At 37.4% G+C, this 15,810-nt stretch overlaps 1 protein-coding gene across 1 annotated transcript in view; it reads right to left on the bottom strand.

The window, feature by feature from the left end:
* LOC150080480 (testis-expressed protein 9-like) overlaps window positions 1-15,810 on the bottom strand; it is a 71,853-nt gene that overhangs the window by 30,873 nt on the left and 25,170 nt on the right. Inside the window, exon 4 of the mRNA XM_090380705.1 lies at window positions 5,826-5,999. Coding sequence (XP_090236831.1) covers window positions 5,826-5,999 — 174 coding nt within the window. The remainder of the gene's footprint in view (window positions 1-5,825; window positions 6,000-15,810) is intronic.

Raw genomic sequence — 15,810 nt, 5'->3', positions numbered from 1 at the left:
GAGTGGTAATCAATGGAAATACTCATCGTGGACTAATGTTATTAGTGGAGTCCCTCAGGGTTCAGTATTGGGTCCATTGTTGTTTTCTGTATTTATAAATGATATTGATGATGGTATATCAAGCTTAATGTCCAAGTTTGCAGACGATACGAAGGTTGGCAGGGTTGTTAAGGACACTAATGACAGTACACTGCTGCAACAGGATCTAGAAATGTTGAGCAGGTGGGCTGAGAGATTGCAAATGAAGTTTAATATTGACAAATGTAAAGTACTACACATGGGAAACAGCAACCCCAGAGTGACGTATCAACTCTGTGGTACTACACTGACAGTGGTAGAGAATGAAAAGGACCTGGGGGTAATTGTGCAGGCAGATATGATTTTTTCTGAGCAGTGCAAATGGTCTGCAAGAGTAGCTCATAGTGCCTTGCCAATGATATACAGGAATTTTTCTAGCAGGGATAAGGAGGTGATTATCCCATTATATAAGGCAATGGTGAGGCCACACCTTGAGTTGTATACAGGTGTGAAGGCCTCATTTTAAGAAAGATGTAGAGCTGTTGGAACAAGTACAGAGAAGGGCAACAAGATTAGTGAATGGAACAAAGGGTTGCTCTTACGAAGAAAGGCTCAAGTTTTGCAAATTACAGTGTCTGGAGAGTAGGCACCTGCGTGGTGATCTGATTGAGGTGTACAAAGCCTTGAATGGCTTGAGCACGCTCAATGCTGATGGAATTCTCTCTCTTGCTCAGAATAATCATTTGAGAGGGCATAAATTCAAATTGAGGAAAGTCAGATGTAGGATAGATGTGCGGAAGTTTGCCTTTAGCCAGCGGGTGGTTGGTTGGTGGAACAGACTTCCATTCTTTGTTGTGGAAGTTGATAGCCTAAATAAATTTAAGGCTGAGCTGGACAGGTACTTGGAACGAACAGCGGCGTGAAATGGGAGTGTGTATTTTTTGGCTGATGCTGCATAAGCTTGTTTTCTTGCATCATATGCCTCTACTAATGCTAATAGTATCATCGAAGGGAGTGCAATATTTTTTTGAAGTTAGAACCAATTGTAGTTGTAATAGAAGTTCACATTTTTTCGTAAATTACATTGAGACTATTAGAAAATTGATAAAATCTAATTGACAAATATAAAATAAAATACATATCACACAGTTATGAATCAAGCTAAACTAAATGTTTCACTTTCATGGTAGTTATACACAATATTAAATAGTGTGCGGTCCATATGTATGTTGAATTGACCTGTCCAACCAGTAGAAAAAGTTCTCAATTCCAAATAAATTGACAAAATCTTCTGCTTTTATCAGTAAAAATAGACCACTTACCTTCATAATCTTTTTGTTTGAATTTCACACTGTGTATTGTGAGAGTTTGATAAGTTAAATTCATGAACAACAACACATTTCTTCTTCCCATTTTCTATTTTTCCAGTAACATTTGTTTTATCTGGAATGCTTCAAGTTTTCATTCACACTGTAAAAAGTACTGTACTCTATTGCAAAAAACCAAAAAACATTAGCATAGGCATATAATGCAAGAAAGTAAGCTTATACAGCATAAGCCAAAAAAAAAAAAAAAAAACCCTTCTCATTTCACCCATCCACTTGCTCCAAATGTTTGTTTAGTTCTGCCTTGAATCTATTTAAGTTATCAACTTCTACAATGACAGATGGAAGTTTGTTCCAGCAATCAACCAGCTGCTGGCTAAAGGCAAACTTCCGCACATCTATCCTACAACCGTTTTTCCTCAATTTGAATTTGTGCCCTCTCTGGCGATTATTCTGAGCAACAGGAAAAATCCCATCAGCATTGAGCATGCTGAAACCATTCAAATCCTTATACACCTCAATCAAATCACCTCACAGGTGCTTAGTCTCCAGACACTGTAATTTGCAAATCTTAAGCTTTTCTTCGTAAGAGCAACCCTTTTTCCAATCAATAATCTTGTTGCCCTTCTCTGTACTCGTTCCAGCAGCTCTACACCCTTCTTAAAATGAACCTCCAGACCTGTATACAGTACTCAAGGTGTGGCCAGACCACTGCCTTATACAAGGGGATAATCACCTCCTTATCCCTGCTATAAAAATTCCTGTACATCAGACAAGACACAATGAGCTACTCTCACAGACAATCTGCACTGCTCAGAAAACTTCATATCTGACTGCACAATTACACCCAGGTCCTTTTCGTTCTCTACTACCGTCAGTGTAGTACCACACAGTTGATACATAAATCTGGGGTTACTGCTTCCCATATGCAGTACTTTACATTTGTCAATGTTAAACTTCAGTTACCACCTCTCAGCCCACCTGCTCAACTTCTATAGATCCTGCTGCGGTAGCGTACTGTCATTAGTGTCATTAACAACCCTGCCAACCGTCGTATCATCTGCAAACTTAGATATTAAGCCTGATATACCATCATCGATATCATTAATGAATACAGAGAACAACAATGGACCCAACACTGAACCCTGGGGGACTCCAGTAATAACATTAGTCCACGAAGAGCAGTGTCCATTGATTACCACTCTCTGTCTTCTCCCACTCGACCATCCCTTTATCCATATGAGCAATTTGTCTCCAATGCCACACTGCTCCAATTTGTGCAGCAGTCTTCCATGTGCAACGGTATCAAAAGCCTTTCTAAAATCCAAATATATGATATCAAAATTATTCTTTGCATCCAGTTCTTTTGTTACCATATCATAGTAACCAATAAAATTCCAATAAAACCAATTAAACCGACTTCCCCTTAACAAACCCATGCTGTGTCCGAGCTATAACTGAAGTCTTGTCTAGATTATCCTGCAGTACTTCTTTAACCAATGTCTCCATTAATTTCCCTGGAACAGAAGTTAAACTAACATGTCTGTAATTACTTGTGTTGCCCTTTGATCCTCCTTTGTGAATTGGGGTCACGTTTGCATATTTCCAGTCCATGGGTATCTCCCCTGAGTCCAAGGAAGCTCTCATGATTATGGCTAAGGGTTTGCTTACTTCCTTTGCTGCCTCCTTTAATATAACTGGATAGATTCAATCAACCCCAGGTGTATTCCTTACGGTTATCTTCAACAATTTCTCCTCCACTTTGCTCTCAGTTATTACAAAATCATCTAGCTCACTGCCAGAGTTTAATACACCTTTGGTTTTCCCCTCCCTGAATAATTCCTCATGTGTGAATGTAGATGCAAAATACTCATTTAGTTTGTTAGCTACCTGAGCAGGATCATCAACAGTCAAACCATCGATATCAAGTGGAACAAGTAAAGAACTCTTTGATGTTTTTCTATGCATCCTTTGCCAAAGATTTCTTGTTATCTGCCTTTACTTGTCTAACCTCCTTTGTGACTTGGTTACAGACCAGCTTATATCTATCATAGGCTTCCGTGTCAGCTGTTAATTTATACGTATCCCATGCAATTTTCTTCTCTGCCACATATCTCATTAGTTCATCTGACATCCATATAGGCCTAAACCTTGAACAATATTTCTTAGCTGTTATGAAAAGCTTAGAAGCTTCCAAGATTAATTCCTTGAATGCTTTCCATTTAGAATTTGCTGTTGGTAATATCATCAGTTAGTCCCGCTGTATAGAATTTAAAAACTGTCTCAGTCCACCATAGTCAACTTTATGAAAGCAAAAATCCTTACCTTTACCCCATGATGGTAGTTACCTCTCTGAGTAAATCCCACTTTAGCACGCTGTGATCACTGCCGCCTAGTGGTTCCATTATCTGCAAATTCTTAATGCATAAATAATCACTACTGATAATCAGATCAAGGGTATTACTCCCTCTGGTTGCCCCTCGAACATGTTGCTGTAGAAAACAATCCTCCAATAAATCCACAAAAATCTTGCTAGCGTGCGAGTGACGAATCCACAAGTTCCAGTCAATATCTAGAAAGTTAAAATCCCCCATTATAAGACATTCTGATTTACTGGCCCAATCTATTTCTCTGCACAACTATTCATTGTACTCATCAGAGTCATCAGTTCTATAACATACTCCTATTCTCATTTTCTCTTTCCCAGTGTTTAAGTCACACCAAATTGACTCGACACTGCTCTGTTCGCCCACGTCGACTGGCTGTACTTCCTTGGATTTTATGTGTTTCTTAATTGATAGCATAACCCCTCCTCCCTACTTATCCTGTCTATCCTTCCCATCCACATTTTTCACCCCAAATTTCACTTCTGCATTCCTTATGTCTGTGTGACACCACGTCTCTGATATCCCAACAATATCTGTCTTTGATGTTTTGACCAACACCTCAAATTCATTTACCAAACTCTTAGCATTGGTGTACACGCAAGTATACATGCACCTGTTCTTATTTTTAGGAACAGGTGCATGAAATGGTGCATTTTTAGGAAACATCCTTTGATTTTTTTAGGAAGCCTTTGATGTTTTGACCAACACCTCAAATTCATCAAATGTATTTACCAAACTCCTAGCATTGGTATACACACAAGTATACTTGCACCTGTTCCTATTTTGAGTTACCCTAACACACCCCATGTATTTACTTGTCTCACAATGACTCCCAGCAGTCTCTGAAATCCCCCACACCTTGTTTTCCAGACTGTCTTATTCTCTGTATTCTTTGTAACAGAATGATACCAACTGACCGGAATTTGAAACAAAACATTTTCTCGTGCAGTGGGTAACTGCATGTGTATGGGTGATATTAAATTTTCAAGAGTTTACTCTCAAAATATAAACTTTCAAGATTGTCATATCAAGGCACTGTTTATAGAGAAATCAATTTGCAGTGCTAAACAGGCTACAAGAAACCATTAAGTTTCATAATCCATGCCTCCTCTTTACACAAATAACATAAATAAGAGCAATGTCACACATTGTCACATATGCTTTTGGTTTGGTTTAATGGTGCCAAAAAAACTATGGATATAGTGTATGGACAGATGTCATCAAGACTGGTAGGTTTTTGTTTTGTAACCTTCTACATATGCTACTGCTTCCTGCACATTGGACAGAGTAATAAAATGTCACAATGTGAACTTTTAAAAGACAGAGCAGAAATATTTGAATTTAAAAGTAGACTGGTTCTTAATGCAGATTTTACTCACTATGCAAGATAAAAAAAGTAACAAAAAAAAAGGGATCAACTTATATAACAAGCACACAAGTAAACCATGGTAAAATGGCCCAATTTATATGGGGATTTTTCTTTACTGACTTAAACATGATGTTACAGCTGAGTTTTCATTTTAGGTTGTGTGTCTATAAATGAGTTTGACAGTATATTATTACAAATTTTACAGAAATACTTAATGTGTTATTACTCCATGAAAGAAAATACTGTATCTTTAGTCTTACCAACCTGACTGTTTTATGGTAGAGCATTAACTCTCTTCTAATTTTTGATTTTAGTATTTTCTTTATCTGTTTTTAATGGTTTGTAAGGATTTCCAGAAGCATTATGACAGCTTCATTTTGTTGATGACTTTCTCGAATAAAGAGCAGACAGTCAAATTAGTGCATTTTATATTGCTTTATTTTCATATTTTCTTTCTGTCCACTTCCATCTTTTTAAATACACATGTCCACAATGCATTAATAAACAATGAATGAACAGTTTTTCATCAGTTATTTTTATCTAGGCTTATAAGCTAGGCCCTGAGGTGATTAAAATAAGTGGCATCCACGTACTAAAATTTTAGCAGATTTAAAAAAAATTATATGATAAAAGGTTGTTTTAAAAAGTTCTCTTCTATTATATTTATAACAACAGTTCTAATAGTACCAAATAAGAAACGCTACCAAGTAACTTTATTTTACAAACCTTTTTTAAGGAGCTACACTGAACTTCCAATTTGTCACATTTTGCTTTATTGTCATCAGACATTCGTTGAAACTTATCTGCAAACTGCTGTTTTATATTTACTTCTCTCTGTAGCTTATTTCTTTCTTGCTCAAATTCTTTAAGTTTTTTCTCCAACAACAAAACCATTTCTTCCTATATGAAACAGTAAAAAAGTTAATATGAAATAAATATAAATTGTTCAAACTAAGACAATCTAAAGTAGTATTTAGTATTATCCATGATGCTAATTTCTAGATTGCATCTGAATTACATACAGTATAACATAAAAAGACACTATCACTTCCTTATGAGAATTACTTGTCTATATAACTTTGGTGGTTCAAACTGAACATTTATATTTAAAAAAAAAGGGGGGGGGGGATTTGTTTCTTTTTGATATTAAGAAAAAAAAAATGCATACATATGACTAACAAAAAAAAAAAAATTCAAAACTTTTAAGTGAAGTTTTTTTTTTATTGTATTTTATTTTAAGTTAATATGTCACTGCTTTCAACCTTGAAGGAAAAGTACTTCAATCATTTAAAATTTGTGAACTCCTTGTGTAGTATTAATACTATACAAGGAGTTCACATATTATCCAATCCTTTATGAAAACATTAACCAATGAATATTTTGCTCGTCTCTCTGTCCCTCACTAACATTTTAAATTTGTTTCATTAACAATTACAATTAGAATTACAACTCCATACAACAGAAATTATAATATACAGTATATACAGGGTGTCTCAAAAATACATGGCATAACTTCAGGAATGAGTTCCTCATATGTAGACAATAAAAATATTTTATATCAACATAGTTCCAGAAATACTTGGTTTCCGAAGGCGCCTCCGTAGCCAGGTGGGAAGGAGCAGCAGTGCGTAGCACACGCTTCTTGATTAGACCGGGGTTCGAGCCCGTCACCACCAAATACGGAGGATGCGGAAAGGTCAGGGATTGACCACCGCATATCCCGGAGCAATATGGCCTTAGTTGGTAATGCTCCTAAAAATTAAACAACAACAACTTGGTTTCCGAGTTTTGAAGGTCTGTCTATGGCACTTACCTGTTCACATCACCTTGTTCAAAATGTCCACCTTCTGCCTGAATACAGGCCTCACATCCATGTCTCATGGACTTGCGAAGACGATGCCAAATTCCTGACATGTTTCGAATTGTCTCACAATCTGCCACAATTCGATTGCGAAGACTTTCCACATCATCTACCAGAGTCGAATACACTAATGACTTTAAATGGCCCCACAAGAAGAAATCTAGTGGGTTTAAATCAGATGAGTGTGGAGGTCAGGCAGTTGGTCCACCCCTCTACTTCAGGATTCGTAGATCTTGGTTGTCCTCTGTCGGCAGCAAGAGGTGTAAAGGTCCCATGTTCACAAAGGCGGCAATGGATACCTTCAAGCATTTTCCTGTCTGGACATCTTCGTTCTGGGAACCTTTCCTGGTACAAACGCTGAGCCTCCAGAGCATTGCCGTCCGCCAAACCGTACATAAAGTGCATATCCGCTTGCTCCTGATTTGAGTACATGATCGGAATGGAAAACCATCAGATTCTGTCAGTACCTTGTGATGAAGGAAATCACCTGCGGGAGATAAGACATTCTGGTTAATAACTCGAGAACCAAGCATTTCCGGAATGATGTTGATATAAAATATTTTTATTGTCTACATATGAGGAACTCATTCCTGAAGCCATGTATTTTTGAGACACCCTGTATACATGAGATACTTCCATGGGCACTGTTCTTCTGAATTGGCTTCTGTAATTCTTGTTCTCTCTCTCTCTTTCAAAACAGTCCGAACACGTGGTAATTATATCTTTAAGCAAATCCCACATCAGTACACTGTGATCACTGCCACCTAGTCGTTCCTTTATCTGCAAATTCTTAATACACGAATAATCACTGCTGATAACCAGATCGAGAGTATTACCCTCTCTGGTTGCCTTTCAAACATGCTACTGCAGAACACAATCATTCAATAAGACACAAAATTTTGCTAGTGTGTGAGTGACCAACCCACAAGTTCCAGTCAATATGTGGGAAGTTAAAAACCCCCACTATAAGACATTTTGATTTACTGGACACTATTTCTCTATACAATTGTTCATTGTACTCAGAGTCATTAGGCCTATAACACTCCTCTTATTTTTGTTTTCCTAGCGTACAAATTATTATCTACAAATTCCTTCATTACAGGATCCATACAGTGTCCTAATCTTTAAAACACAAGGGGTGACTGATAAGTGGATTGTGCAATGAATTTATAATCATTATCAGGTTATCAATTTATTGCACAACCCACTGGTCAATGGTGTGTACCCAGGTAATTATAGCAAATGAGCACAAGATGTTACTGATTAGCATGGGCACATGATGCAAGAAAGCAAGCTTATACAGCATCAGCCAAAAAAAAAAAAAAAAAAAGAAAAACACACACACTCCTTCTCATTTCACCTATCCACTCACTCCAAATGTTTGTCTAGTTCTGCCTTGAATCTGTTTACGCTATCAACTTATACGACAGATGGAAGTTTGTTCCAGCAATCAACCACCCGCTGGCTAAAGGCGAACTTCCATACATCTATCCTACAACTGTCTTTCCTCAATTTGAATTTATGCCCTCTCAGGCGATTATTCTGAGCAAGAGGAAGAATCCCATCAGCATTGAGCATGCTCAAACCATTCAAGGCTTTATACACCTCAATCAGATCACCTCGCAGGGTCAAGGCGCCTCCGTAGCCAGGAGCAGCAGTGCATAGCACACGCTTCTTGATTAGACCAGGGTTTGAGCCCGTGCCCACCAAATACGGAGGATGTGGAAAGGTCAGAGAATGACCACCACATATCTCCGGAACAATATGGCCTTAGTTGCTAATGCTCCTAAAAACCAAATAATGAACAAACAAACCTCGCAGGTGCCTAGTCTCCAGACACTATAATTTGCAAAATTTAAGCCATTCTTCGTAAGAGCAACCCTTTGTTCCATTCACTAATCTTGTTGCCCTTCTCTGTACTCGTTCCAACAGCTCTACATCTTCCTTAAAATGAGGCCTCCACACCTGTATACAGTACTCAAGGTGTGGCCTGACCATTGCCTTATACAAGGGGATAATCATCTCCTTATTCCTGCTAGAAACATTCCTGTATATCATTGACAAGACACCATGAGCTACTCTTGCAGACCATCTGCACTGCTCAAAAAACTTCATATCTGCCTGCACAATTACCCTCAGGTCCTTTTCACTCTCTACCACTGTCAGTGTGGTACCACACAGTTGATACGTTACTCTGGGGCTACTTCTTCCCATATGCAGTAAAATACTGCATATGGGAAGAGGTGGCAACTGAAGTTTTACATTTGTCAATGTTAAACTTCAGTTGCCACCTCTCTGCCCATCTGCTCAACTTTTCTAGATCCTGTTGCAGCAGTGTACTGACATTAGTGTCATTAACAACCCTGCCAAACTTTGTATCATCTGCAAACTTGGACATTAAGCCTGATATACAATCATCAATATCATTAATGAATACAGAAAACAACAATAGACCCAACACTGAAGCCCCCCCAGGGAACTCCACTAATAACATTAGTCCACGAAGAGCAGTGTCCATTGATTACCACTCTGTCTTCTTCCACTCAACCATCCCTTTATCCATAGCAGCAATTTGCCTCCAATGCCACACTGCTTCAATTTGTGAAGCAGTATTCCATATGCGAGGGTATCAAAAGCTTTTCTAAGATCCAAATATATGATATCAAAATTATTCTTTGCATCCAGTTCCTTTGTGACTACTAATAGTATCCAATCATATTGGTCAGACAAGACTTCCCCTTATCAAACCCATGCTGTGTCCAAACTATAACTGAAGTCTTGTCTAGATGCTCCTGCAATGCTTCTTTAACCAGTGCCTCCATGAATTTCCCTGGAACAGAAGTTAAAATAATAGGTCTGTAATTACCTGTGTCTGCCTTTGATCCTCCTTTGTGGATTGGGATCACATTTGCACATTTCCAGTCCATGAGTATCTCTCCTGAGTCCAAGGAAGCTCTCATAATTATGGCTAAGGGTTTGCTTACTTCCTTTGCTGCCTCCTTTAATATAACTGGATAGATTCAATCCATCCCAGGTGCCTTTCTTATGTTTATCTTCAACAACTTCTCCTCCACTTTACTCTCAGTTATTACAAGATTATCTAGCTTACTGAGTGGATATTAAGATAGGTATCCATGGGTTGTTACATGGATATTTCCCAAAAAGATGGGTTTATTTTGGAATATTAACTGAGATCCATATGATTTTTGTAATACCAAAAAATTCAATAAAAAATATCCAAACAGTCCCTGGCATCAAGATTGAAGCAAAACGTTTAAAATGGTATTTGCATCACTGATAAACATATTCTTTGTAAAGCTGCATAAGACATACTAATAACAGTAAATGAATGTCTACACAAGTAAGTGGATGTATTTGTTTTAATAAAAACCTTGTAACTGGATCATTCCATATAATTTATTGAAAATGTTTATGCAAATTTAAAATTTTTTTTTTTTTTTTTGGAACAATTGAAAAAATAAAGCAAAGTACTTTGAAAAAAATAATAATATTAAAAAATATACATACAGTAGAGAGTCAGTTATTCGGAATAATTGATGTCAGACCTCTTCCGGATAGTCAAATTTCCAGATAACTGAATGCAAGGTAAGATTAAATAAATTTAATCTTATCTTATGATTAAATTAAATAATTAAGATTAATTAAATAAAAAAAATTATAAACCAATCTCAGAGAACAGAAACATCCATCTGGGCATTTTTATGATTTTTATATAAAACAGGAAAATTAGAAAGATTTTTAAATGCTCTGTTTTTTCGACTTACTGGTAACGAACACGGCCAATCTGTCCGTCCCAGTAGCATTTGCACACATAGCAATTGTAACTCACTCTTTTCTCATCTTAAAACCTGGTGCAGGTATTTCTCTTTTAGTGGCTAGGGTTTTTATCAGTAATGCTTTCCATAAATAAGCCATCATCAACATTACAAACATTGTCTTTCTCTTAATTTGCTATAACTGAAGCAAGCTTACTTTTAAAACACACCACTGTCGATTCCACTGCAGAAAGTTTCTCGCCTTGAATATCTAGTTCTCGTATACCCTGTCTCAGTTTAATAAAGTTTTTCATCCAACCTGTGCTTACATTAAGATCTTCATTGCCTCTTAATTTTAGGTTAAAATCCAATGCTTTTTTCACATAACATTGGGCCAGACACTGGTTCACCTAAACTTTGCTCCTGAAGAAACCACAAATAAAGTACACTCTCTAAAGTGGCATTTTTAGGTTTCGACATCATCTTTTTCCTGCTAGATCCTCCTTCACTATACATAATCGACACAAATTCTGTTATAATATTGGAATTTTTCTTGATATCATAAATTTTGAGTCCCCACATTAAACTTTTTGGAGAGACTTCTTAAATTTTCATCTTTTCTAATTCTATTAATAATTTCCATTTTTTGTTGCCATGTTAAAACTACGCATTTTCGTTTTGCTCATATTTTACTGGAAAAAAAAATTGAGAAAAATAATAAATCTCACATTTTCGGGCCGATATCATTCTTACCGAATCTGGGGCTAAACTAATGTGAAATTCACTCATGGTTTTTGAGAAAACCCTGTAGTCTATGATATTTTTCTAAAGCACATTTCTGAAGGTCACATAGAATTCTAGAGGTCCAAGCCATAAAACAATAAAAACAATTTGCAGTTTTTGATTTATCGGGCTTTTTGTTTATACAATCTATTATAAACTGATAGTAAACTCGATCTTTTGCTTATTAGAATCAAAATTCAATTTGCAAACCTGATCACTATAACTGGCACATACTGTACTATCATTAATAAAAAAACAGAAGAAAGATCAGTCTTTCAAATTATTCTGGATAACTGACGTTCTACTGTATTCTGTTTTAACAGGACAACGTACCATTTCACAAGGCATCTACTGTAATGATCACAATCACCAGCTGCTGTTTAAGTGTTACCCTAGCCTCAACACCCTCAAACATTTTTGTTCAGATTAATAAAAAAAAAAAAAAATACCGAGAAAAGGTTTAAAAGTAATAATGATATAAGCAATGCAGGATCATCTACACAAGATAGGAGTAATAATTCAGACACAGCATGGGTTTGTTAAGGGAAAGTCTTGTCTGACCAATTTGATTGGATGCTATGACATGGACACAAAGGAACGGGATGCAAAAATTTTGATATCATATTTATATGATATCAAAATTTGATATCATATCTTATTTTGATATCATATACTTGGATTTCAGGAAAGCTTTTGATACTATTGCACATGGAAGACTACTGTATACAGTGTCTCAGTTTAAAGTAATTCATCTTTCAAGTTGCAACAATGGATAAAATGATAGTTGAGTGGGAGAAGATAACCACTAATCAATGGATACTGCTCTTCGTGGACTAATGTTATTAGTGGTGTCCCCCAGGGTTCAGTGTTGGGCCCATTGCTATTTTGTATATTTATCAATGATATTTATGAAGGTACATCAGGCTTAATATCAAAGTTTGCAGATGATACAAAGGTTGACAGGGATGTTAATAACAATAATGGCAGTATGCTGCTGCATGCTGCAACTGGAATAGTTGGGCTGAGAAGTGGCAACTGAAGTGTGTGTGTGTGTGTGTGTGTGTGTGTGTGTGTGTGTGTGTGTGTGTGTGTGTGTGTGTGTGTGTGTGTGTGTGTGTGTTTTACAGGGGTTTAATGGCGCATAATCTGCTGTGGCTATAATGCACCTATTCACAGGAAAATGCTAAAAACAAAATTTTAGGCATTAACCACTTGATTTTGTTTACAGAGATATTTTAGAATTTATCGTATAGTCCAGTTATTTTCAGATAAGGAGAAAAACTCGATGTTTTCATCATCTCCAATAATATGTTGTAATGTCATTGGTCCTCATAGATTTCTCAGGGAAAACAGGACAGATGTCCTGTCCTGTCCTGTCCTGTTGATAGTGAGGATAGTCAATCAGAATGTTTGACTGTTAAAATTTATTGAACAGTATGGGCACTGAGGAGGATCTTCTCCTGTGAGTAGATGGAGGTGAGTTAGATATGTATGTTCGATTCGTGGCCCGTGAAATTACCACTTCTTCTCTTTGCACTGTTTTGGTGCTAGAGTGCCAAGGCTTTGGGCTCGTGTTTCAACTGGTAGAGTTTATTATTGGTTTGGGGTGTGACATAGCTCTTTCCACTGAGCTAGACATGCTGTTTGTATGATGTGACTGTAGTCAGAGGCTGGAATTGGAATGGAGGTTAAATCAAAAGTTAATGGATTTTTAGCCAGTTTGATCAGCAGGTTCGTTCCCCTTTATCCCACTGAATGTGCTGGGATCCAGCAAAAGGTCACTGACTGATGGCATTCTTCAATTTATAAAAGGAAGTCTTCAGATTTGATTTAACACAGGGTGAACCTTGTAGGAGGAGTTTTGCATTGCTGTAATTGAGCTGAGAGAGTCCGTTGTATACTACGTATTTTAGAGATGGGAAGAGATTTGGGTTGTCTAAAGCTAATTTTTATTGCATGAAGTTCTGCAGAGAAGCTGCTATGCTTAGGTGGAATAGCAGCCAAAATGATAGTGAGAACGCGCTGCTCCAATGGCCGAATATGGCTTGCATGGAGTTGTTGCACATTGAGTGTCGCTAGATGATTCTTTACCCACTTGTGAAGATAAGTATCGCAATTTAATTGAGGAGCGGGTGTCCAAGGTGGATGCAAGTATTTTATTACTTGTAACCTGTTGGAAATAGGAACATTCCAACTCTGAATTAATTCAATAAGGCGTAAGCCTGTTGGTCTTATTTTACTGGGTTTATTTCTATAGAGATTTTGCAGTGGTGGATTAAAGAGGTATGGCTCAATAGGATGCTGACAGTAACTTTGTATTCGGGGCTGCATACTTAAGAAGTAGTGTTTTCCTGTGGAGGCAATATATAAACTACGGGTAGGAGATGTCCTGAAAGCACCAAGGGCAATCCGCAATGCACTATATTGTATAGGATCCAGCCAGCGTAGTATACTCTTTCGGGCAGAATCATAGATTGGAGCACCATAATCCAAACGGGATGTAATCACTGCTCTATATAAGAGCAGCAGAGATGTATGGGCTGCTCCCCAAGACAGGGCAGATAAAGCTTTTAGTATGTTCAACTTTTTGAGGCAGGTAGTACACACCAATTTAATGTGCTCAAAGAAATTTAATTTCCTGTCAAGGATTAATCCCAAGAATCTGATGTTGTTAGTCACTGGAATGGTAAAGTTTGACATCTGAAGTTCAGGATCTATATGTAATTTACATTGATTACAGAAGTGGATTGCAACAGTTTTTTGCTGTGACAGACGATAGCCATTGCACACTGCCCACCTTTGGACTTTATTCAGGGATATCTGCAATTGACATTCAATGGATCTCATGTTCTGAGAATGGCAAGAAATAAAGAGATCGTCAGCTTAAAGGTAAGTCTGAATAGTATTTGGAAATTCTTCTGTGATGGAATTGATTATAAGGGCAAAAAGGGTTGCACTCAGTACCGATCCTTGTGGTACTCCTTCTGCCTCTAAAAATGCCATGGAAGGTGAGTTGTGATATCGAACTCTGAACGAACGATTCTGGAGGAAGTTCCTAATGAATATAGGCAAGTTGCCTCTTAGACCAAGAGCATGAAGGTCACTGAGAATTAACAAGATGTTCATTTTTTACAAAGGCATTACGAATTGCAGACTCAGCTTTGATCATGAGATCTAAGGATGGCCTGTTCTGGTGAAATCCATACTGATTATTACTCAGAAGATGTTGCATTTCTATGATCCAAACAAGTCGATTATGGATTATTTTTTCAAGTAACTTACTGAGGCAACTGGAGAGGGAAATTGGTCTGTAACTGTACGGACTGGTAGGATCTTTTCCAGGTTTCAAAAAGGTCAGAACTGTGGCATAGTACCAAGAGGTGGGGGTAAAGGTTTTCAAGAAAGATTTTGGTTATAGAAGCCAAGCAGTATTTTTAAATTTTTTTCTTCAAGACGTTGTAACATGATATAATATGTTCCGTCTAGCCCAGAGGCACTGTTGCATGTTGTTTTGATAGCATGTAGAAGTTCAGAATATTGAAGTGGCTGATTATATGAAAGGAGTACAGAGGTTCAAAAGTTGATGGATCACTGTTCAAACATGGTCTTAATTTTCTGGAAATCCAGAGAGTAAGTTGATGCTGCTGAAACTTGGGCAAAGGTTGTGCCCAAGACATTTGCAATGTCCGCAGGAGCAGAGCTCTTGCCCATTCCACAAAAGAATTGGGGAAGGGATGGTTAGAAATTTGCCAGAAATCTGCCTAATTTTCTTTCATATTACCCTGGAATTAGTGTCTTTGTTTACAGTAGAGGCGAACTGAATCCAGGAATTCTTCTTGGCTTGTCTTTGTGCAAGACGTGCTTTTGCCCTTGGCTTCTTATAGTTAATAAGATTAACTGTGGTTGGAGATCTATGAAATGAATTCTGTGCTTTATTTTTTTAACTTGTTTGCTTTTGTGCATTCTTCATTCCTGCAATAGTTATGGTGCTGTCAGGAAGGGGGATTTGACAATGGAATTGATCTATTTAGCTGCAGATAATAGGTATGACGTGATATAATCTGTGGCTTCATCTATCGACTGTGTTTGTATAAATTTCTCATCCAGACTGATAGCTGATTGAAATTTGACACAGTTGGCTTGAGAGAATTTCCATTTCCTACAGGGTTGCGATAATGGTGGTTGCGATAATGGTTAGTGAGCAGCTCACAAACAATTGTAAAATGGTCACTTCCCATGGGATCATCCAGAGTGGACCATTTTGTGACTGGAAACAGAATCGGGGAGCATA

Source organism: Mastigoproctus giganteus, chromosome 9, assembly GCF_048544385.1.
Source record: "Mastigoproctus giganteus isolate SK-2022 chromosome 9, ASM4854438v1, whole genome shotgun sequence".
NCBI lineage: Eukaryota > Metazoa > Arthropoda > Arachnida > Uropygi > Thelyphonidae > Mastigoproctus > Mastigoproctus giganteus.
The sequence above is the reverse complement of the archived record's forward strand: the minus strand, read 5'-3'. Positions and strand labels throughout refer to the sequence as shown.